The sequence below is a fragment of the Poecilia reticulata genome, unplaced genomic scaffold, assembly GCF_000633615.1.
Source record: "Poecilia reticulata strain Guanapo unplaced genomic scaffold, Guppy_female_1.0+MT scaffold_181, whole genome shotgun sequence".
NCBI classification, from domain to species: domain Eukaryota; kingdom Metazoa; phylum Chordata; class Actinopteri; order Cyprinodontiformes; family Poeciliidae; genus Poecilia; species Poecilia reticulata.
In genome coordinates, this window is record NW_007615018.1 from 679,313 (window position 1) to 701,654 (window position 22,342).

General features: G+C 42.2%; 3 protein-coding genes across 7 annotated transcripts in view; 1 reads left to right on the top strand and 2 right to left on the bottom strand.

Annotated features, from left to right (window-relative positions):
• Positions 1-5,008, bottom strand: part of kmt5b (lysine methyltransferase 5B) — a 19,329-nt gene extending 14,321 nt beyond the window's left edge. Inside the window, exons 1-5 of one of the 4 annotated variants that reach the window (XM_017303110.1) lie at positions 4,936-5,008; positions 2,423-2,669; positions 2,202-2,349; positions 1,448-1,613; positions 1,260-1,369 (exon numbers count right to left, since the gene is read on the bottom strand). In XM_017303110.1, coding sequence (XP_017158599.1) covers positions 1,260-1,369; positions 1,448-1,613; positions 2,202-2,349; positions 2,423-2,588 — 590 coding nt within the window. In that variant the 5' untranslated portion in view covers positions 2,589-2,669; positions 4,936-5,008. The other 3 variants (XM_008402095.1, XM_008402094.2, XM_008402096.2) reach the window with 3 other exon arrangements.
• Positions 5,009-10,950: 5,942 nt separating this feature from the next.
• On the top strand, positions 10,951-17,176 carry LOC103460098 (polymerase (DNA directed), epsilon 3 (p17 subunit)). Its single transcript, XM_008402097.2, has 4 exons — positions 10,951-11,214; positions 15,395-15,480; positions 15,551-15,669; positions 16,745-17,176. Exons 1-4 carry the CDS (start codon positions 11,149-11,151, stop codon positions 16,927-16,929), a joined length of 456 nt encoding a protein of 151 aa, XP_008400319.1. The 5' UTR covers positions 10,951-11,148; the 3' UTR covers positions 16,930-17,176.
• An 815-nt stretch (positions 17,177-17,991) lies between these two features.
• Positions 17,992-21,388, bottom strand: LOC103460099 (60S ribosomal protein L12). Of its 2 annotated transcripts, none has more exons than XM_008402098.2 (6): positions 21,232-21,388; positions 19,349-19,422; positions 19,014-19,112; positions 18,570-18,651; positions 18,388-18,474; positions 17,992-18,144 (listed from the first exon to the last, which is right to left on the bottom strand). In XM_008402098.2, exons 1-6 carry the CDS (start codon positions 21,266-21,268, stop codon positions 18,026-18,028), a joined length of 498 nt encoding a protein of 165 aa, XP_008400320.1. In that variant the 5' UTR covers positions 21,269-21,388; the 3' UTR covers positions 17,992-18,025. The 2 variants fall into 2 exon arrangements, with proteins under 2 accessions (XP_008400320.1, XP_008400321.1); XM_008402099.2 differs by lacking the exon at positions 21,232-21,388 and adding an exon at positions 21,123-21,216.
• Positions 21,389-22,342: the final 954 nt, after the last annotated feature.

A 22,342-nucleotide genomic window follows, 5' to 3' on the forward strand; every position in this document is an offset into this window, starting at 1 on the left:
TGTGTGTCTCTGTGTGTGTGTGTGTGTGTGTGTGTCTGTGTGTGTGTGTGTGTGTGTGTGTCTCTGTGTGAGTGTGTGTGTGTGTGTGTGTGTGTGTGTGTGTGTGTGTGTGTCTCTGTGTGTGTGTGTGTGTGTGTGTCTCTGTGTGTGTGTGTGTGTGTGTGTGTCTCTCTGTGTGTGTGTGTGTGTGTGTCTCTCTGTGTGTGTGTGTGTGTGTGTGTGTGTGTGTGTGTGTGTGTGTGTGTGGAGGGGGGATTGTTTCTGCTGATTGGAGAATCTGAGGAAAAAGGTCAAGTAGCGACAGAGAGGAAATCCAATCAGTCCTGCAGACCTGAACAGATGAGCCGTCAAGCTGAGCGCGCCGCCGATCTGTCTCTGTGGGGACAGAGGGGACATCATGGGACAGAGGGGACATCATGGGACAGAGGGGACATCATGGGACAGAGGGGAGAGGAGACAGGGACGTCATGGACAGGAAGGCGCATTGGGGGACAGGAGGACGGTCTGGGTTATTATTGAATTCACTGAAACTTTTATTACTTTTTTTCTCTGTTTAAAAGTTTTTATCAGCCAAATGTTCACAGAGATAAAAATATTCACACCTTTAAAACTTTCAACACGTCATTCTGAACCACTTCTTGTTGGTCCTCAAGGTTTGCAGTCAGAGGACGACATGGAGGTTTATGTAGGACAGACTTGTCTAGCCGTGAAGGACAGACTTGTCTAGCCGTGAAGGACAGGTGTCCCACAGGTGTTTCTGCTCAGTGTAATCAGCGCTGGGTCATCAACGGTCCTCTGCTGAGGCGGACGGCGCCCTGAGTAGCTGATTGGTCCGTTTAAAGCTGCAGTGTCTSTGTCGGGGTCTCTGATTGGCCGAGTGATGAAGCTGCTTTAAAATGATTTCAGAGGCTGTGAGAAAAAAATAACGATGAACGGAGAGGAAGAAAGGTTCTGGGGTTTAATNGCAGACGGGCCGGCTGCGCTGAGACGGGCCGGCTGCGCTGAGACGGGCCGGCTGCGCTGAGACGGGCCGGCTGCACGGCAACAGAACGATTCTTCAGCGCTGCAACGATTTACTGATCAAGGCTACAATAACCCATCCATGCAGCAACAACGCGATTCATCAAAGCAGCAGCATCATGGAAACGGCTGCAGTTTGACGAATCAAAGGAACCTTCAGAAGAACCAGTGGATCCCGTCCAGATCCAGTCCAGATCCAGTCCGGGTCCCCGGAGGAAGTAGCAGCAGGATGATCTCACCATTCCTTCGTAGCCACGATTTTGGCTCCGTTCTGCTCCGATGAATAGCGATTACAGGGCAGAATTTCGAAGCCGCTGTCTGCCGTGAATATCCGCAGGTAGACGAACACCTGGAGGGAGCAGAGAGTTAGAGCCGGGAGGAAGAGGCGACGCGTCGAGCGAGAGGCGGAACGAGAGGCGGCGTTTACGTGCTGCTTGAAGAGCTTCTCCTGAGCCTTGGACTTGTGCAGGAACAGGTTCCGGCACCAGTCTCCCGTCGTCAGCGCCTTGTAGGCCTTCTCCATGTTGTCGTGTTTCTTAAAGCGCTCGATGATTTCCTTCAGCTCCTCCTGCCGTCCTTTGATTGGCCGGAATCTGGTAGGAGGAGTTTCAAAAGAGACGTGATGTCACCAGAGGAAACGTGATTCGGACCGGAAAGGAAAAAACTTTCAGTTTTATCTAAATATTATGGTAATAAAAATAATAAATATATTAAAACCAATAAAAATATAACATTAAAGAGATAAAGATATTAAATTATGTAGGACAATAGAGTATAAAAAATATAAAATTACATAAAAAACAACTAAAAATTACATAAAATTTTTAATATAAAAATAGGAATAATAAGAAAAAAATTACAAAAAGATTTTGATTAATAAAATTTTTTGGAAATATAAAGATATTAAAACACATACTAAAGAATGTTAAATATAAAAAGTAAAATAATTTAAAATTACAAGAAATCTTTTATATATATATAAACTAATAATTACAAATAAACAAAAAAATACAAAAATAAATGAGGCACAAAATGATACATAAAATATTTTATAAATATAGAATAAAAATAGGAAGCACACAATACAAGCAATAAAGATCGAAAAAATAAGATTCAAGCAATTATAAAGAAAAAATGTTATATATTGTAACAGATAAAGATGATAAAATGGGCAAACGGACCTGGTGTTCATCTTGTGTGTCTGGAAGCCCAGGTAGGGGTCCAGGATGAGGCTGGTGGTCAGGTCGTCGTTCTCACACAGCTCCTTGGCGGTCATCCCTGACGACGGCACGTAGCGCCGCTCCGCCTCCAGGCTGGCGCCATTACACCCTGCAGGAACCACAGAGCTGCGTCAGCCTCCGGATCGTACAGCCGGCGGCGCCTGGCTGCGCTCTCAACTCACTGCGGCTGCATCTGCGGCTGCGCGGGTGGCTCCTGCTGTGGCGCAGCGACGTCCGCTGYGGCTGCTGGGAGCGAGTCTGGCTCACCGGTTGTTCGCTGCTGGTCAACTTGCTCCCGTGGCGTCTGCCATTTAATACCATGTTCTTGGATTCGCCCAGCCACTTCATGCCCACAAGCCCCCTGCTCCAGTTTCATTTAGTCGCTCAGATGAAGGTGCTCGAGTGGGGAAGACCGACCTGGATAGAAACCTGCAGACAGAGCAGAAAACAGGTGAAAAACCAACAATCTGATTGGATGAGCAGTGAGCAAACCTTCCCAATGGAGGAAAACTCATCAACCTTCTGCAACATTATTTACTCTTTACTGAATTATAAGCTGAAAAAGTTTTTTCCTCCATTTCTTGTAAATTAACATTTCAAAATACGTAAAAAAAAAAAAAAAGCTATATTAGCTGACAAATTGATCAAGTCAAATATTCCAGACTTCCTGTTGGTTTGAAATGGCCCCACTGCGCCTCCTAGCGGTAACTCCAAACACTGCACCCTGCCAGCAGCAGCCAGTCCTCTGAAGCTGCTCCTGAGCCCTGAGGGACTCCACCTGGAGGTCTGCTGGGGTTTCTGGCTCCAAGCAGCAGAAGAAGAACTGGTCAGAATGGGGAATGACTGGCTGCTGCTGTCCAACCTCCCCCTGGACGAGGAACACGGACCCTATCGCACATGATCCATCACACTGCCTGTCAGTGTGGGGTGGTGGACATAGGGCAGCAAACTGGGCCCGGGTCCTGAATCGTTCCATCAGAACCAGCAGGAAGTTCTGCAGCAGAAGCTTGGCTGGTTCAGAGCAACATGCCTGGTCACCGGTTCTCCACACATTTCAGTTAACAAACAGCTTAATCAGAACAATAACCACACAAACAAAACAGCAGCTAATAGACTACTCTCATTTTATTTATTTTTATGCCTGTTTCGCCTTTATGGTACGATTCAGAAATATCCTTAGACATGATTTGTCAGGTTTCTGATTCTACACATGCTCAGCTTTGGGAAAAAATGCTCCATTATTTTATCCATTGGGTTATTTGAAGCAACCTGGAAATATTTATTCATGTTCACTGACAATGAAAACTATTTGAGTGTACAGCATATTGAYGCCAGGTGAAAATGTTGACATTGTCAATGGTCACAATGTTATGATCATTTTAAGTGGCCTCGCAGCGCCCCTCAGTGGTAACCTCAAGCACTGCAGCAGCTGTCAGGTGAACGGTCCTTTTTACTGTAATTTACCATTTGAATCCCGATTTTTAACGTTTAAATGGCCGAATAGTCAACATTTTCGTATTCCAATCACGTATAAAGTAGAATAGTTGTTTAATCGGTCATCTAAGCATTGAGTGCTTCGTGTTATTAGCTGTCAAGGCTAACGTTAGCACCAAACAAACAGCATTCCGATCAGGATAATGAGGCTGTGGGAACCCGGAAGGCCACGCCGACGGCTGAGGCCGACTGTGTTGACATGCTGCGCTGGTGTCGAACCAGCAACCGTCAGAACCACAGCCAAAAATGTTACCCTGGGGCCGATTAAGCCGGGCCGGCGTGACAGCACAACACAGCCGCTGCAGTCCCATAAACGGCCCCATAATTCCCCGCTGAGCATCCCGGCTGCTCACCAAACCCACCCCGGTCCAGTCTGGGAACACCGGTTTAAAGAACCGCGGTCCCCGCACTCTGCTAGCTACAACCTCAGCAGAATGCTAAGCGAGCTTAACTGAAGAAGATCTCGGTTAAGCTTTATTGTTTATTTCCAAACAATCAAGCGATACACATTTAATCCAGACTGGCAGCGGGGCTCTTCTGGGTGTTCGGAACCGAACAAAAACTGAGCTACGTCCCAGCGGAGCTCGACTGTTTCCGGACACCGACACTCACTGCTTTCGCCCCGGCTGCTCCGTTAGCGTTAGCTCTGCTGGCTAATTTTCTCCCTGCCAGGAGGGTTAACGGCAGCCTGCAGCCGAGAGGATCGAGCCTCCAGCGGTCGCAAGAGGCTGCGAGAGTCCCGGAACGATTATCCCTCACGAGAGCTTTCCACACGTTTACATGCCCACGACACGAACAGTACTCACAATATGACGGGTTGAGAAACAAAACAGCGGTCCTGTTCCAGATCCGTTACAAGACCCAGGAAGAAATATCACAGCAAACACATTATTGTTGTTTTTCTCTGGAAATTAACATTAAAATTCAAGATGGCGGCCTGGCACAGGCGAGAGGGAGCCGCATCACAGCCCTCCGACAGAAAATAGATCCCTGAAATACGCCAGCAGTTCCGTCGGATCCACGCCGAAACGAGACACTGCGCGTGAATCGGCCCGAGTAAAGCACGGGGAGTGGACACCGTGGAACATTTTTTCTCTTACCTGTCATATTGAAGGGGAATTAAATATGTTTAATTGTGTTTTTATATCCTGTCGGATGCACACACAAAAGTAGTGCTGCATAAACAAACATCTTTACGCACCAGAGTTCAGAGATGATGAGTGTTCGGTTCTGACAGGAGAACCGCAGCCGAACCCGACCAGAACAAACGAAGTTCGGTCCAAAAACATTTATAGAGTTTTACATATGCTTCACGCTCACTTCCGCTGATACGGGGCGCTGCGGTCCGTAGAGCATTTCCTCCAGCAAGCAGCTAATCTGTTAATATTTAATTTCTAAAAAGTCATTATTTGATTTGGATCATTTTAATGTAATCTTATTAGTTACCCGCACTTGCAACTTAATTTATTTCATATTGCTACTAATTTATCTTGTTTTGTTGAACTATTTCTATTTGATTGATAACTACGTTCACATATATCGCTAATTTTAACCACATTTTATTTTGTACTCGTATTTAATTTTATCACAGGAACTTCAGCAACATGTTTATTTCCTATTTAAAATACATTTTAATATATATCATTTTTAAATTGTTCAGATTTTTTATTTTAACTACTTTACTATTGTGTGCTTCTTTTGATTTATCAATTTAAATTAAATTATTCAGAGCGTATTTTAAATTTAGCTATTGTRTTTTTATACCTCTCTTGTCCACTGGATTGAAAATACACTAGCACTCATGACAAACTGAAAATGTTCTTTATAATTTTATTTATTTACATTTAGTTTAAAATGTAATAACGTCAAACTTCATTAGAATCTTAGGAGAGTCTGGTGACACTGCAATTTTAAATGTGGGCAGAGCTGAGAAGGAAAAAATACCCTAATAGAATGATTTATTATGAAGTTAAGTCAGAGCTGGACTGAGGTTATACAGTAAACTGTGCAGTTTGATTTGAAAGCCCCCTCACAGTTAATTAGTAATATTATCATAACTCTTAGAGTTTTTATTCTGTGAAGAGATTGGATTTTCCAGGAGGCCGAAGTGAGCAGCTGATCAGTTCAATCCGCTTTGGATCTAAGATAACTTCAGCAACATTGTGCATAACCAGAACCATGAGAGGAATCACTCTGTGAACAAGAAGAAATCTTCAACAGAACCAAAACGACAAAGCACTGAGTTTCTGGAATGAAAAGAAAAACAGAGACAACTCTAAGTTGATGACAGCAGTAACACTGCTGTCAACGAAAGGTACCTCTTTAAAATCCTTCACTGTTAGGGTTTCGTATAATCGCCTGAGACTATTAGGTTATTTTAACAAATCAACGTTATTTTGCTCTAAAAGAACCTGAATAAAATTCCTGAAAGTCACTTTTGGCAGGAGTGTCCCAAATGTGGCCCGTGGGCCTTTTGCGTTCCTCTGAAGTTTTTTGGGCGGCCCAAAAGAAGCAAGTCTGGCCTGCAAGTTCAGGTGGTAGATGCAGATGGAAACTTTTCAGCATGTTTTACCAGCTAAACAACATATTGTTAAGAAAATATTAGGCACAGAAATATAGATTCCCATTTTTAACAAAGTTTTTGCATTTATCTAGAAACATAAACATTGACCTACTTTTTATCAGTAGCAAATATTACTAAATATGAAAGAAAACAACCCAAAAAATGAAGAAACGGTGGGCTTTCTTTATGTTTTGTGTCTACAATCATTTACACGTCTGTTTTCTCCAAAAATCCAAATATAACATTTAAATGGCTCAGTTTATTATCAAGCAGCTAAAATAAAAAAAGGCACCAAAAGTTTGTTTTAAAAATGTTATTATTATTTTAACAACTTTGGCCGTCATGACAAAAAGTTTGGACAGATCCGAGTTATGGCCTTTGTTTGTCAACCCAAGATTATCATCAGGCTTTCTCCCATCCCTAAAACAAAGCTATAAAGTTTTAATATTCTACTTGTCTGTTTAGTGAACCATCTGAAAGTTGCTGCAGTGATATTTTCTGACATGTTGTTCAGGTATGGAGTGAAAATAGTCTCAAAATATCTGTGCGTGTGATAACTCTGAAGTCAGTAGGAGCTAAACCTGCAGACTTTGCTCTCCGGTTATAATGAGACATGGAGTAATTATAAATGATTTCAGGTTTTATATGTCTGGTATTTTGATACTCTGCCCTCCTATGTTTCTGTTAGCTGGAGCTAATGTTTATGTGAGCTATGCTACGTTAGCTGTTGGAAGCTAAGTGTGGATTTTTATTCTCTCACTCTGCAGTTTGAATCTTTAATCCATAAAAATTATCTGTGTGGTTCTTACAGTTTCTGTTTTGGCCAAAAGGTTCCAATCAGATTCTTAAGTCATGTTGCTGACTGATATTTATATATATAGTTTGTGATACATTCTGATTTGCCTTTTACTTTATTCACTAGGTGAATATAATTAAGTTAAATAAATTGCCTTTCGATTCTAGTTTATTGACTTTCTATGTGTATAAATAACATTTTATATTTATCTCTACACAGGACAAAATGGCTGACTGCTGGATTTGTTCTGGTGTTATTTCACTTTCTGGAGCATCAGGATCTTTCAGATCTCATCTACCTTCTGATCCGATGGAGCTGCTGCAGGAACATTAGAGGATTTAGAGGATCACCTCTAACAGGATCCTCAGATCCAGGCATCAATGTCCTGCAACATTTAGATACGTCCTGGTCCAACACACCTGAATTAAATGGCTGCTTAGGACAGTCAAGTTCTCCAGAGTCGTGCTAATGACCTCTGACCTCATGATTTGACTCAGGTGTGTTAAAAAAGAGACATCTGAAGGTTGGAGGACACCGACCCTTATGAACTGGAGTTGAATCCCTGCTGTACAGTTTTCATTCAATCATAATCACATTTAGTTGCATACAGTGGAAACTTTACCTCTATTGAGGTAGATGAGCCGTATTCATAGTGTCTTTAAAATCTTTTTGGTTTCCATTTGTTGAAAGTAAATGATCAACATTTAACCATAGTTAGTTTGACCACTGGCTTTATGACAGAAAAACTGTTTGATGTCACAAATATATGATTTTAATAGAGGCATCATTTGATTTACACTGCAGAAAGAAGATGACAAAAGTATTTCCTGAATTAACTTTAATGTTCATTTCACTGCACACAAAGGACAGATTAAATATTTAAGATTGTAACAAATCTGTTGAATCTTTAACAGAATAAGTTCAGATTAACACGGGTGGATTCACAGCTACCTAAAGTTAACAATGAAATGTCTTCAAACTTACATGGATGTTCAAATATTGACTATAATCAATTAATAGAAAACACCATAAAGCTGTGTATTCAAAGACCACTAAGGTCAGTCTACAGACTGAGACACCATAACATGGACCAACAGAGCAGGGTTAGGGTTAGGGTTCTACTACTGCTGTAGTTTGAAAGGCGTCTTGGTTCAGTTTGTCAGTTTGAAGCTTCAGGTTTTGGTGTTGAACCTCCAGAATCTCAGCTGCTGATTGGCTGAAGATGCAGAGACAAATAGACAGTTAGTGATAGAAATGATGTTGATTTTCCTGATCAGCTGATGATCCGACAGACCTGACTGAACATGACTGAACCTGCAAATGACTGGAATCATCACAATGTATGTAGAMATGTTTCTTTTTATGTCGATCAAATGTTTTACATTCAATGTTTTGCTSTAAAGGCTATTTTTGCAGTGGTGCTTTAAATAAATGCATAAAATATTTATTTTCTTAAGTGTTTATTAGCTGTCAATTGTGTCAAAATATCAATTGATAAATTTACTGCTTGTGAAAATGAAACCATCTGAATATATTTTACCATCTACATCAATCAACATGAAATGAAGACGAACAGCAGCAGCAGGTTTGTTTGCAGACGAGGTATAAATTTATTTAAGGGTCCATGAAATGGGGTCCAGACAGAAACACAGTTTAATCTGGAGATTCTGGAGGATGAACAGGTCTGTCACCATCAAACATTTTACTGAATGAAAAGTTGTTCCAAAGTTCTCAACAAACGATAATATAGTTCTTTTGAGACCATTTTAAAGTAATATAATGGTAAAGATGAAATAATAATGCAACACATTCTCAGATTCTAATGAACATTTAACACTGGAACTGGAAAACATTTTTAATATCCAGAATAAATAAAACTAATTCATTTTGAAGTCTTTTTAAACAAAATTTATTTTCAATATAAGGTCTAATCGAGACCAAAGAACCAAACTCAAGATTTTTATTATCCAGTTTTTGGTAGAGAGAGAAAAAGAGAAACGATAAATCAGGCCAATGGAAACAATTGTTTTAATTTATCATCTGATTAATTGATTATTCTGACAGGCCTATATGTGAACATTAGACTAAATCCTTAAATATGTTGAAAAGTCAACATAAACCTTTCATTTTGTTCTGGTGAATAAAGTCCAGCAGCAGATGATGATCCTCAGGTCCAGATCTACCTTCATTACTGCTGAAGCAACAAAATACAGTTTCAGTGATAAAGACCAACATCCATAAAYACCATAACCTGAAGATGCTTCTGCRTCATAAAACYGGATCAACCTGGTTAAAGTTAAGACTGAAGACAGATTATYAAACTGCAGAGTGAGAGAATAAAAATATACGGACTCAGCTCCAACGCTACGTTAGCTGTCTAACGTCTGCACACATCTGGGAGCGAAGCGTGAAATGAGTCTCAAAAATAGTTGTGCTCTCGTAACCGGATCTGTGTGTAAATGCAGTTATGTGTGTGTACCAGGTGATTTATGTACTGTTTCAACATGTATAGGCATAGGAGAATATTTATTTTATTTTTAAGTTTTACAAATCCAGTATTACACACGCACAGATATTTTTACACATGCACAAATCCTTTTACACGCGCACAGATATTTTGAGACTATTTTCACTCCGTACTCCGGCTGCAGATCAGAGGAACAGAGAGGAGTCCAGGAACCTTGAYGTTTATCCTGGAGCGCTGCCCAGAATCGGCCCCAGGAACCTGAACTGTGTGGGCGTTAAGATTTCAGTGATTTCTCCACGTTTTCAGGCATGTGAAAGAAGCGGCTGTCATGGAAACCAGCTCAATACCTTCTCCCCTGACAGACCTTTGACCTTCTCCTGTCTGATGAAGATGATGCTGGAAGCTGAGCTCCAAAAACATCATTGAACATTATGTTGAATATTTGCTCTGGGCTCAAGAAAAGCATTGAAAAGGAACAAATACGACATAATATAATAGCTTTAATCAGATTTACTGGAGTTTAATTAAATGTTGGTATATTTAATATAACATCTATTTTTGTTTTTAATTTAATCCAATCATTTTTATTTTAACATGTTAATTTTGTTGCAAATCTATTAAACTTAGATTAGTTTTTAGAATATTATTTTAGATATTTGATTGTTGCTTTAATTTCTTTATCTTAACTTAAAGCATTTAATTTTGTTTTAGTACATTATGATTCTAATTTTCTGTATTTTGATGGTGGCTACTTATCTTAGTATTTATTTGATATAATTTGGTGTAAAAGATTTTCTTTGTGATTAACTGAATTTACAGAAAATATTTGAACTTTTTTTAGTCTAATAAATCTTTATCATCTGTAATTTTTTTAATTATATGGGCATACCTACATTTATTTTCATGAAAATGTAATTTGAAATATTTATCAGTAGGTTGCTAATTATATTTAGGATTTGTTATTTACGTACATATTTTACTTTAGTATATAACATTTATAGAATTGAATTTAAATTAATCTCATTACTGCAGTTAAACTTGGACATACTGAAAGGAAAAGTTATCAAAGAAATTTCATTTCATTCAACGTTATTTTAATGCATTTTTGTTTTCTAATTAGATAGTTTTCAGCAAGATCACTGAATAAAATTTGACGTATTTAATTTTAATTAAGTATAAAGTTTCATCTTATTGCCTGTTATATTTACTTAAAATAATTTGCTTACTTAATTGCTGTTTTATTTTAATAGCGAGTTTGTAAATTGTTTTACTAAAACATTTTTTTCACCGACTTCAGTCATTTTTCTATTATTTTTTTTGTTAGTTTTTTTTTTTACACCTGCGGAAATACGTCACTCTTACGTCAGCGGTCGAAGTTGAATCGTTGACGCAGGCGGGCTCGTGGTGGCTGGAGGATTCGCGGGAAACGTCTAAAATCAAACCTGCGGCGCGTGAAGGAGCGTGGCTCGGCTTCTCCTGGAACCGCACGCGGCTCCCGGTCAGAGACAGCGGCTACCGTGCGCGCGCTGGTACGTAGCAGCCTCGCGGCGGCGGCGGGAGAAGGAAGGAGGGGGACGGAGCGGAAGAAATGGCGGAGCGGCCAGAGGACCTGAACCTTCCCAACGCGGTGATCACCCGCATCATCAAGGAGGCGGTGAGTGGGAGCCGAGCACCGGGACGAGGAGGGGAAGCTTCCCGCAGGTCAGGCCGGCCTTCGTGACGGGAGAGCGGGTTTATTTCCAGAGCGGTCCCGGTTCTGGTCAGTTTTGGTTCGGGATGTTTTCTAACATACAAGCAGGTTCTGGGTTCGATTCCCGGTGTTATAGATCAACTGGTGGCTAAATCAACTGGTTGAAACCTAAGCGCACCGCAGATGTTTCCAAATTGTAGGTGGCCGTGTCGATGCCTGTTGAAAAATGCTACTTGCGTGAAAAAACCGTTTGCAAAACTTCACTATAAATCCCATTTGACGCAAATATGTTTAATGTTGCATGTGAAAATTATGTTTCAAAACAATTTTCTAAAGAACCGCATTTGAGCATAATGAATAATGAATAATCTCATTCAGGTTCACCGGAATACATTAATTCCAACTCATGAATAGCCGCAATGTAAACCTAAGTGGATAGTTTCTGCTTTTTGTAACCAGCACTGATCAGAAAAACATTGGAATTGACTCTCAGGTACCTGTTGCTTACATTACAGGTAAGCAAAAAGGTAAAGTGTCGCATTGTTTAGCGACAGTTACTAAACAATGCGACAGCTAATGTTGGTGGTAATTTCCAAACTGACCAGCCGAAATTATAATAATAAACGTTCCTACATGTCAGATACCAACAGATTATGAGTCATATCTACAGTATTTATCCGTGTGTTCTCTGTGGGAAACGGTTTGCAAGCTGTTGAAAGGAACTAAAATTAAAAACAGAACGAGCCGCATTAAGGTTAACTAGTGAGTCAAACGGGGTCCTCAACGCAGATGTTTGTAAAAATTAGGTGGCTTTATCATTTCCTGATCAAAACGCGGCAAACGTAAGTAAACATATATGAAAATGTCTCTACTTTCTCTAAGTGCTCTTCAAAACATAATGGTATGAAGGAATATTGAAGAAAGGTCACTAAAAGGTCATTAAAAGGTCACTAAAATAAACCCCACTTCAAAGGAGACTGTCAGAATTTGTACTACCACCCAGCATTATTAGAGTAATGATCATTTTACGTCTTTTCAGTCTTATGTTGACTGAGATGCTCTGCAAACATATCAATAAACAGTTATAAAACCATGCAAACTAATTCATTTCTCATTTAATGGAAGCCACATTATTTCGTTTCACTTTAAGATTCACTGGGCTGCAGAAGCAAAGCTGTGCAACTTGGTAATCTGACAATATTCTCACAGTTAAAGTTTGTCTGGGAAACCTGTTAAACWATATTACCTCCAAAATAAATAATATAATTCAACAAGTGAATTACATTATCTATTTTTGAAGACGATAAAATAAACTGGTCCAAAAAGGGAAACAGACGATGGCGCTGCTAACTGAACTGGTCCCACTGGTCACTGAGTTCAGAGCGCCGTTTTAAACTATGACGTCATCGGAGAGGCTGATGTTCCTGATATTGATCATCTAACGACACCTTTAGGAGGCAAACCTGGATCAACTGGTGATGCTTTCAGAATCTCAGTTCGAGTGAAGATTTTACCTGTTTCTGATGGAAAAGTATATAAGACAATGTTTTTTCTCATATGGTTGAGAATTACGGTCACTTGATGAAAAGAATAAAGACGTTTAGTTAAATTACGAGAAAAAAATCAACAATAAAGAAATGACATGTAGATCTGCGGAAGCCATGTCTTCTGTAAATGAGCTAGGAAATAAAATGCAACATTACAGAAACAGTTAAAAACATTTYGCTATAGTTTCTGTTTGAAATATCACAATATGATGAATATGAGGAAAAACTGCACAGCCAGTCGATCTTTTTAAACATTTTATTTTTAATCCCAAGGTTCTTCAACATTTATGTCGGTTTTCAGGATCAATCTTTGCTCTGAGATCTGGTGATGCCACATCGAGATCTATTTCAATCTTCATTTGACGAGTTTCAGCCTCTGAAGCATAAATAAGGACAAGTTCTGGGTAATTTACATGTTTTGATGGTTTTGAAGATCACCTTAAAAAAGGCAACATACCATATTAGACCAATAAAGTCTTTCTAATTAGTTATTCCCGAGATCTTGGTGGTTGTTTTACGGAATCGGATAGCATTTTTGCAGAGATTTGTAGTTCTTTAAGCTGATCGCATTGTTTACTTCCTGGTTCGGTGACGGGGTCCTAAAAGGCCACGCCCACAGAAACATCAGTCTTTTCCAGCTGCCACCACCAGTTGATCTAAACCACCGGTCGGTTCTGGGTTCGATTCCCGGTCTTTCTGCATGGAGTCTCCATGTTCTCCCTGTGCATGGTGGGTTTTCTCCAGGTACTCCGGTTTCCTCCCACAGTCCAGAAACATGACTGTCAGGTTAATTGGTCTGTCTAAATTGCCCCTAGGTGTGAGTGTGTGTGTGTGCATGGTTGTGTGTCTCTGTGTTGCCCTGCGACAGACTGGTGACCCGTCCAGGTGACCCCGCCTCTCGCCCAGAACGTTAGCTGGAGAGGCACCAGCACCTCCTGACCCACTGAGGGACAAGGGTGTAAAGAAGATGGATGGATGGAACCAACCAAGAAGCTTCGCTGCTTGATTTCATCTCATGAAATTAAAAAACGACAAATGTCTGTATACATACAGAAGTTTTTTTATTTATATAACCCAACAGGTTTTACCTGGGGTCAGAGGTCACAGATCTATAAAGTTCAAATTCTGAGATAATTTCTCCTCCAGTAAAAAGTAATGGATTTGAGTTGAAGTAAAAAACTGTATTTATGTCAAAGCAAATTAAACTCAGCAGTTACTGAATATCTGCTCTGATTATGGGTTGAGATGTGATGTGCAGTAATGAACTGAAGCAGACAAACGACTCCGTTTCCCTGATTTTTTCTGACAAAAGTTAAATGTTTGTTCCAAACATCATCACAGACCAGCTCAGTGATGATGATGATGATGATATTTATGGGCAGCGTCGCGTGTTGAACGCCCAGGCTAACATTCTGGGGAGGAAGTTTTGATGTGCACTGATGAGGTAAAAATAAACCTGTTTAAAGTTTATTGTACATCCTTGCATGCAGCTGCTTTGTGGTGTAAATGTAAAAGCTTAAGGTTGCTTATAATGACTCCCTGAGATTCTGCTGAAGAAACCAGGTCCAGCTGTGCAGGTCAGATGTTCTGAAACACGTCGGAACGTTTCAGGACCTCATGAGAAACTTGATATTCCAGTTTATGTGTCGTTTGCAGCTCATTGAAGTCTTATTGTAACGTTTTCACGTCCCTCTGTCGGTGCGCTCAGATGCCAGTCGGCTCTGTGGAATCATCGGTTTGCAACAAGTGTCTTATAAGATTTGATTTATTTAGTTTGTATGTGTTGTTGTGTGTTATGTCTTTGTGGACCATGAGTCTATTGAATAAAGCTTCTCTCTCATATCATTATGTTCAAAGAGTCGATGTTGTGATGTAAGGATCTCCAGTAGCAGTCAGCCTCACAATGAGTGTTTTAGGCTTCTGACTGAAGGCTGGTTCCGACTAGCAGACTCATAAATGTTATGCTAACAGATCAATATCCACATTACTTGAACATTTGAGATGCTAACTAGCTGCGTCCGCCCAGTTGAAAAAACCTTGTTGCCACGGTTACACATCATAGCTCCAGTCTGAAAGGTAAAACGTACTAAAAAAACCCAATCAGAACCAGCAGAGCAGTTTCAACAGGCTGCCACCAGGAGGCGCTGTTCTGGACAGCTGGATTTAAGTGATTTGGTTTCATTTGAACCTGTTCTGACAGCAGCCAGAGTTCTGATCCGAACAGCATCTATAACAGCTGCTGACTGATGTCGGACCTGGTGACGTGTAACCAGAACTGGCAGCGATCCGATCCACGGTGAATCTGCTTTTATTGATTCAAACCAGTTCAGGTTTCCGTGGTTCTGGACCAAAGACCAAAATAATGCCTGCTTTAAACTCATTTCCCCGTCTGGTGACAAAGTTTTTTCTCCATTTCATTTGATTAACTGACGGTAGCTGGCCGGGGACCAGTTAAAGCTCAGCGAGGATTTTCACACATCGACGTGCGAATGTTTCTCCTGCTGCTGGGAGTGAAAAGAGCAGTTGTGAGCCAGCTTGTGTTTCCTGACCAGACGTGTGTTTAGAGATAACTCCTCCGCACCGTTTGCTCCTCGCAGCTCCCAGATGGGGTGAACGTGTCCAAGGAGGCCCGGCGCGCCATCTCCCAGGCGGCCAGCGTCTTCGTGCTGTACGCGACCTCCTGGTGGGTTTTTAACACGCTGCGGGGACCGGCGCCACGCTGCTCAAGCTGAACGTTTCTCTCCTGGTTTCAGCGCCAATAACTTCGCCATGAAGGCCAAGAGGAAGACGCTGAACGCAGGAGATGTGCTGGCGGCCATGGAGGAGATGGAGTTCGAGCGATTCCTGGAGCCACTGCGGGACGCTCTGGAAGGTAAGGACACGTCCGCCTGCGTCCCGACGCTTCCTCTCTGCTCCGAGTCAGACGGTCCGACAAGGATGATGCTCCAGAGCACAGAAATACAAACAAACGATTCAAACACAGGAAACGGAAGCAAAATGGAGAACAAGCAACAAAACGATGTCCTCCAGGCCACTGGGGGGAGTCTGGGTCTGAAACGGCACCTATGGAAGCAAAAGGGAAAACGCTGCAAACTCATTTCTCAGAATGGTCTGGGTCAGTGATATTCCCTTTGGAAGTGTAACCCTGTCTGTGAGGTGAGGTKAGGKGAGGTGAGACCTCTGCTGTTCCTGGACTCTGCGTTGCGTCTTTTAGTGTTTTTGTCGTAAGGAAACGAGACAGGAATCTGACACGCAGCGGCTCGGACCGTTCATTCGGACCACCTGACCGCGCAGCGGCTTCACCTTTAGGATTCAGAGCAAATCCTGACCGTTGTGCTGCCGACACAGTAACAGACGCCAAGTACGGCGTCCCTCCAAGGACAAACTTTACAAAGTTCCACAACCCAAAGAGCAGATCCAACACCTTGGTGACACATTCAAGCACCGTCCTACATAAACGTGCTGCTGCTCTATAATAATGCTAAATATATGAAGTAACATCTGTTGTGTGTTCATCTGTCTGGTCTCCTGCTGTTTGGCTCCCCCTACTGGTCTGGAGAACCTCGTTTGCAGTTCTTTCCCTTTTGCTCCTACTTCCTGCATCACCATCCGTTCGCCACCAAAGGACCATTGGTTCCTTCCCTCTACTGTCCATCCGTCACTGTCTCCGTCCTGTCCTAGTCTCACCGTCTCCGTCCTGTCCTAGTCTCACCGTCTCCGTCCTGTCCTAGTCTCTGTCCTTCAGCTGTCCTCTTCCCTGCGTGTTCCTGTCCATCCTGTCTTCTAGCCTTACGGTTTCCTCCCTTCCCTCCTCGTTTTGTCCCGTTTCTCTTCCTGTCCTGAGGTTTAGACATGAAGAGACGATGGACCTACAGACCTACTAAGACTATGGTAGTGGCAGCATCATGCTGTGGGAATGAGGTCTGACCCGTCTGCTTTGTTCTCAGTGTACAAGAAGGACCAGAGGGGGAGGAAGGAGGTGAGCGAACAGAAACGCAGAGACAAGGAGAGGAAGGCCGACTCCGAGAACGACAAGAGCAGAGAGGAAGAGGAGGAGGAGGAAGAGGAGGAGCAGCAGCGCATGGAGGAGGAGCCTGAGGAGGAAGCTGAGGAAGAGGAGGACGACAACTGACCCGCTCGGTTCTGATCCGGTTCAGCCTCTTCAAGCATTTTAACCGGAAAGCTTCAGCTGAACTCCAGATCCAGGATCGGAGTCGTCCTCCACTTTCTCCACATCCGTCAGGAATAAAAGGTTCAAGGATCCGGACCACCAAGCCGGAGCGGTTCTGATGTCTCCATGCGGGTCGGTCGTAGTTTCAGTTTGTATTTTTGTAAACTTGTTTGAAATCTTTCAATAAATGTTTTGTATAAAACTGAAACCAGTTTTATTCCATTACAGGCTTAAAATGCAACAAGCATCGAACTCATAGAAGTCAGGATTTTATTTTGAAAATATCCAAGCTTTTATTTTCAAGCTTCATTTCAAATTATTAACATTAATTTGAAAGTGTAGTTTTAAACTTAGGTGAAAAATTTTAGGCTTTAATTCTGAAATTTCAAAAGGCCAAAGTAATCCTGTGTAACTGAACTGCTCTGCAACATGAAGGCTTTTATTTTGGAGAGTACATTTAGGTATTCGTTAACTTCAGTTCTAGTGTATGGAGGACTGATGCTGCCAAAATTGACATGAGAAAATAAAAATAGCATAATTTACCTTCTTCCCCTTCTGATTAAATGTATTTCCTTTATCTGTTTTGACAGCATCAGCCCTCCATATAAACAGACTAAATACATTTAGACATTTTTTATTGCTGCAGAGTCCAGCCAAGTTACCAGCTGGCTCTTCACTGAGCAGCATGAAACTAGAAAGTTCAGTGGAAGGAGAAAGTACTGTAGAAACAGTGGACACTTGAATGTTGGACACCAGAGCAGATTTACGTGCCTCACTGATGCCTCAGTTTTTCCTTCCACTCAACTACAGCCACTCTGAACTTCCTGGTTTAGTAAAACGTTCCTTTTTAAAACTTCAGCTAAGCAGCAACAGGTTTTTAGTTTGATTTCTGCGTTTAGTCACTGAAACGATTCTTTAAAGTTTAATCTGGTGCTGAAATTTATACTTCAGAGTTGGAGGCCCGGTTAAGAACCAGAACCAGGTAAATGGACCTTCTGAACATCACCGACGGAACCCAGCAGCTCGTTTTCAACATTTTATTTCAGAACCGCCATCTTTACTCTGATGGACATTCCACTTTCCCGCTGTTGATGTCATCGATGACATCATGAGGGGCGCGGCCATCGATGGTGCAGCCAACTGACTGGGCCGTGCCCAGGATCTCCTTGATGGTTCCTGAGAAAAAACAGAACCACGAGTCCATCAGAACCCGACCCATCCAGAACCAAACCCAATCAGAACAGAGTTCTGGCTTGTTCCGGGCTTTTCGGCACAGAGCGGTCCACGGCGCGGGCCGGCCTGTTTCCTAAAGCCGGGTCGCTCTGAGCCTCCACTGGACTGAACTCGGCCATTGGGTCGGACCGGACCAGTGGCGGGAGGCTGGGGGGGCGGGGCTAGAGCGTGGGGGCGGGGCCTCACCTGAGAGCTCTCTGGCGATGGAGCGCGGCCTCATGACCCGGGCGATGCCAACGATCTCATCGAACGTGACGCTGCCGCTGTGCTTGACTGGAAGAAGCAGAAACAGTCAACATGGCGGCCCAACAGGAAGTCCCTCCCTGCCCAACAGGAAGTCCCTCCCTCCCCAACAGGAAGTCACTTACTGTTCTTGACCTTCTTCCTGTCGCGAGGCGGCTCCTTCAGAGCCTTGATGATCAGAGCAGAAGCCGAGGGAACCACTTCGATCTGCAGAGACAGAACCCGATCAGGACCAGCAGGTTTAGTAACCGGATCGGTACCAGATCAGAACTGTTTCAGGTAAACGGGTCGTCCAGAACCTTTTCTGACTCAAGACCAGTTGGACCGACATGATTCTGAGACGAGAAAAACCCGACAGACTTTCTAAACAAACGGACCGGAGTGGGATTACACAGAACGCAGCTAATCCCCCAAACCAGAACCGCTTCAGAACCAGAACCGCTTCTGGACTCTGATTCAGGCTCTGGAACTTCAGGATCTGGCTCAAACTGATTCACTTATTGTTCTGGTATTGGCAGAGAAAAGGTTCTGGAGGGAAACCCGGCCGGGTTCTGTTGTGTTGGACGCACAGCGGCCTGCCGGTTCTGGATGGTCAGCTTCACGGTGATCCTCAGGCCCTTCCAGTCTCCGGTTGCCTTGGCGATGTCGTCACCGACTTTCTTTGGAGACTGAGGAGGAGAAGAAAAGCGGACCGGGTTAAAACCCAACGGGCCAGGATGCGGTTCCATCAGAACCCGGGCTGGTTGGTGTTCCGGGCTTTTCGGCACAGAGCGGCCCACGGCGCGGGCCGCCCTGTTTCCTAAAGCCGGGTCGCTCTGAGCCTCCACTGGACTGAACTCGGCCACCGGGTCGGACCGGTCCAGTGGCGGGAGGCTGGGTGGGGTTCAACGGTTCTGATACTCACCAGACCCAGAGGTCCGATTTTAGGAGCCAGAGCAGAGGTGGCGCCCACTTCCCCTCCTGTGCACCTCATGTAGACTGAAAGACAGGAAACAGAACCGGGTTGGAACAAATGGTACCGAGAACAGAGGCAGTTGTTATGGTAACCAGACTAGCATAACGGATAAACATCACGCGTTTGGCATTAAAATGAAGGTTCTGGTTCTGAAGGAGGGGAATCTGTTCACAGATCAGATCCATTTCTCAGCAATGATCAGTTTATGCAAATTAGAATATTTCCACCCAGATTAATGCATCATTTCACTGGACCTCATCGTGGAGCCGTCCACTCTACAGGCGGCCATGTTTGTTCTCGGACACCGAGGGAAACGTCTTGATGGATAAATTTAACCCTCTGACTGATTAAAACGTTTCCCATTTTATTTCCATGGCAGAAACTTTAAATGTTGCATTTACTTCAAAATATGATTGAACAATTTATCCCAACACCAAAACCTCTGGAGATTTGTAGTGACGCAAAAGTAGATATTAAAAAATAAACATCAATAGTCAAGATGATGTCATTTTTAAAGTGAAGCATTCAGTTAGGTTTAAAAAAAAAGGTAAAGTTTCAACCTTCTGAATGTTTGACATCCAAGAAACCTCAACATTAAAGTCAATGGAAAACTAGATGACAAAAAGAGGAAGTTCAACCATTTTATCTGTTTGGTTTAGGCAGAGAAACGACGTGTAAAGTGGATGTTTTGGGAAGAGAAACAAGGAAAATCTAGTTCTACTTCAGTTGCATTATTAAGCATTGCTACTTCTTGTTTCAGTAAATTTCTAGATCCTCTACCCACTGCAGGTAACGTCCAATTTATTTTAATAGAAATGAACCTGACAGAAACAAACCCACAGATTATGCAGAAGTGAGCGCTCTTGTTTCTAAACCAGCTTTGTTCTGTTATCTTCTACCTGCTGAGACRTTTGGAGACAAACTAAAACAGCCGACACTGAACTACTTCACCCTGTTCTAACATTTATTAAACATCATCTACTGTAAGCATTACTTTTACACGACAAACGTTTTATTGTGCTCGTTTCTGTCTGGAACTGATGTTTTTATATGGCAGTTTGTGATTATTTTACTTTTAATTGTTTTGTTGCGCCTGTTTTTTGTTTTTTATGGACATACGTCTGAATAAATGGGACTGGTTGATTTTTAATTAGTATAGTCTTTACAAATCCTATAATTTGCACAACTATTTTTGCATTTCATATCATTTACTTAGTACATTAGTAGGCATTATGCAGATTATTTTTATTATGCCAATTTGAATCATTTCTCGACTACTTTTTACTTTTACTGAGCAAAAATAAACTAAAGTTGAGTAAACTTGAGCAGTCTGTGGATCATCCCTCTGATAAATGCTAAACATTTTGCACTCCGTTTGGATCGTTTAACAAAAACTGCGCATGACCAAATCCAAACAGTGACGTTTATTAGAAATTACCCCCAATGAGCAAATAAAACGCTTATAAACTTAACAAAAAAACTATCAAATACYCCTTAAGAAAGTAAGTCAGCTCTGAAGCTAGCTGACAGCAATTAGCCTAGAGGCTAACACTAGCATTAGCWAGATGGCTACACTGCACGTGGAGCGGTAGCTCGTCCTATAATTTTACGACTGCTGCCTCACATCCACCCAACACACTCTTTRCTTCATCACATCAAAACACACAGAAACACACACTGATCCTCCAGGCGTTCCAGCCCGGATTTGGTGTCCAGTCTTTACCGTTTTCAGCGCTCGGCCCGCGGCCCACCGGGCGCGCAGGTAGCCGGCTAACAGCGGCTCCATCTCGGCTGTGAGAACCACGTCAGCGTTTATTACCCAGAAAACATACCGATTTTGATCTCGTTGGGGTCGAATTTGGGCGGCATGTTGCTGTAGTGGAGGTTGAGCTCAGTTCAGCTTGGTTGGTGAGGGTGTCGGATGAACCCGGCTTCGGGACGACCGATAACTGTTGCACCTTCACCGCTAAAGGGGCAAAGAAAGGCCGAGCGGCGACTGCGATGGAATTTATAGCACCACCAAATCCCGCGAGATATCCAGCTAGAGTGACGAGATTATGATCCTCCCCTCAGTTCTTCATGTTTTTCTTATTTATTTTTTTAACGTTACTCGTACACACATTTGGAAAAGTATGAAAACTGCTTTTTGATCTGGATGAAAAAAAGATCTTTTGTTTAATTTCACACAATAGAAGRGCAATACGAAGCTTTATCTGTTGTACTAATTAGGTACATTGTTAATCACACCGTTTGTACACATTTCGAAATTCAAGCCTCGTCAGGTGTGTAAGAAGTATTCACCCCCTAAAAGATTTCTTCTTTTTGTTCCACTTGTTCTACATCATCAAACTAGTTTAATATCAGACAAAGAAAAATAGAAAATACAGTTTTCAAGTAATGATTTTATTAATTATGGGAAGAAAGTTATCTAAACCAACCTAAGTAATCACCACCCTCCTTTTAAACCAAGATGACAAAGGTCAAGATATTTAATCAAATCTGTCATACAAGATGAAGTAGGCTAGATTAAAAATAGCATCTCTAAAATTAATCAGYCTAGAAAAGGARCCAAAGGAAGAAAACAACGYTCTACACACAAWAAAGAAATGGGAGAAASGGCRTCTTTGCAACAATTTTTAACATTTATTTCACCAGGAGAATCACATTTAGATTAAAAATCTGTTTTACATAAAACACAAAGCTTACAGAATATTTAGATAAAAATTCACATAAATAAATTAAGAGAGACCTTAGTTAAACATTTACAGACGTATGCTAGCAACAATAACAACAATAATAACATTGTGATGAACTGGTGACCTGTCCAAGGTGACCCCTCCTCTCACCTGCTGACAGGCAGCAGGACCCGTCCTGACCCCAACGGGATGAGGGTGGAAGAAAACGGATGGATGGATGGATGGATGGATGGATGGATGATGGATG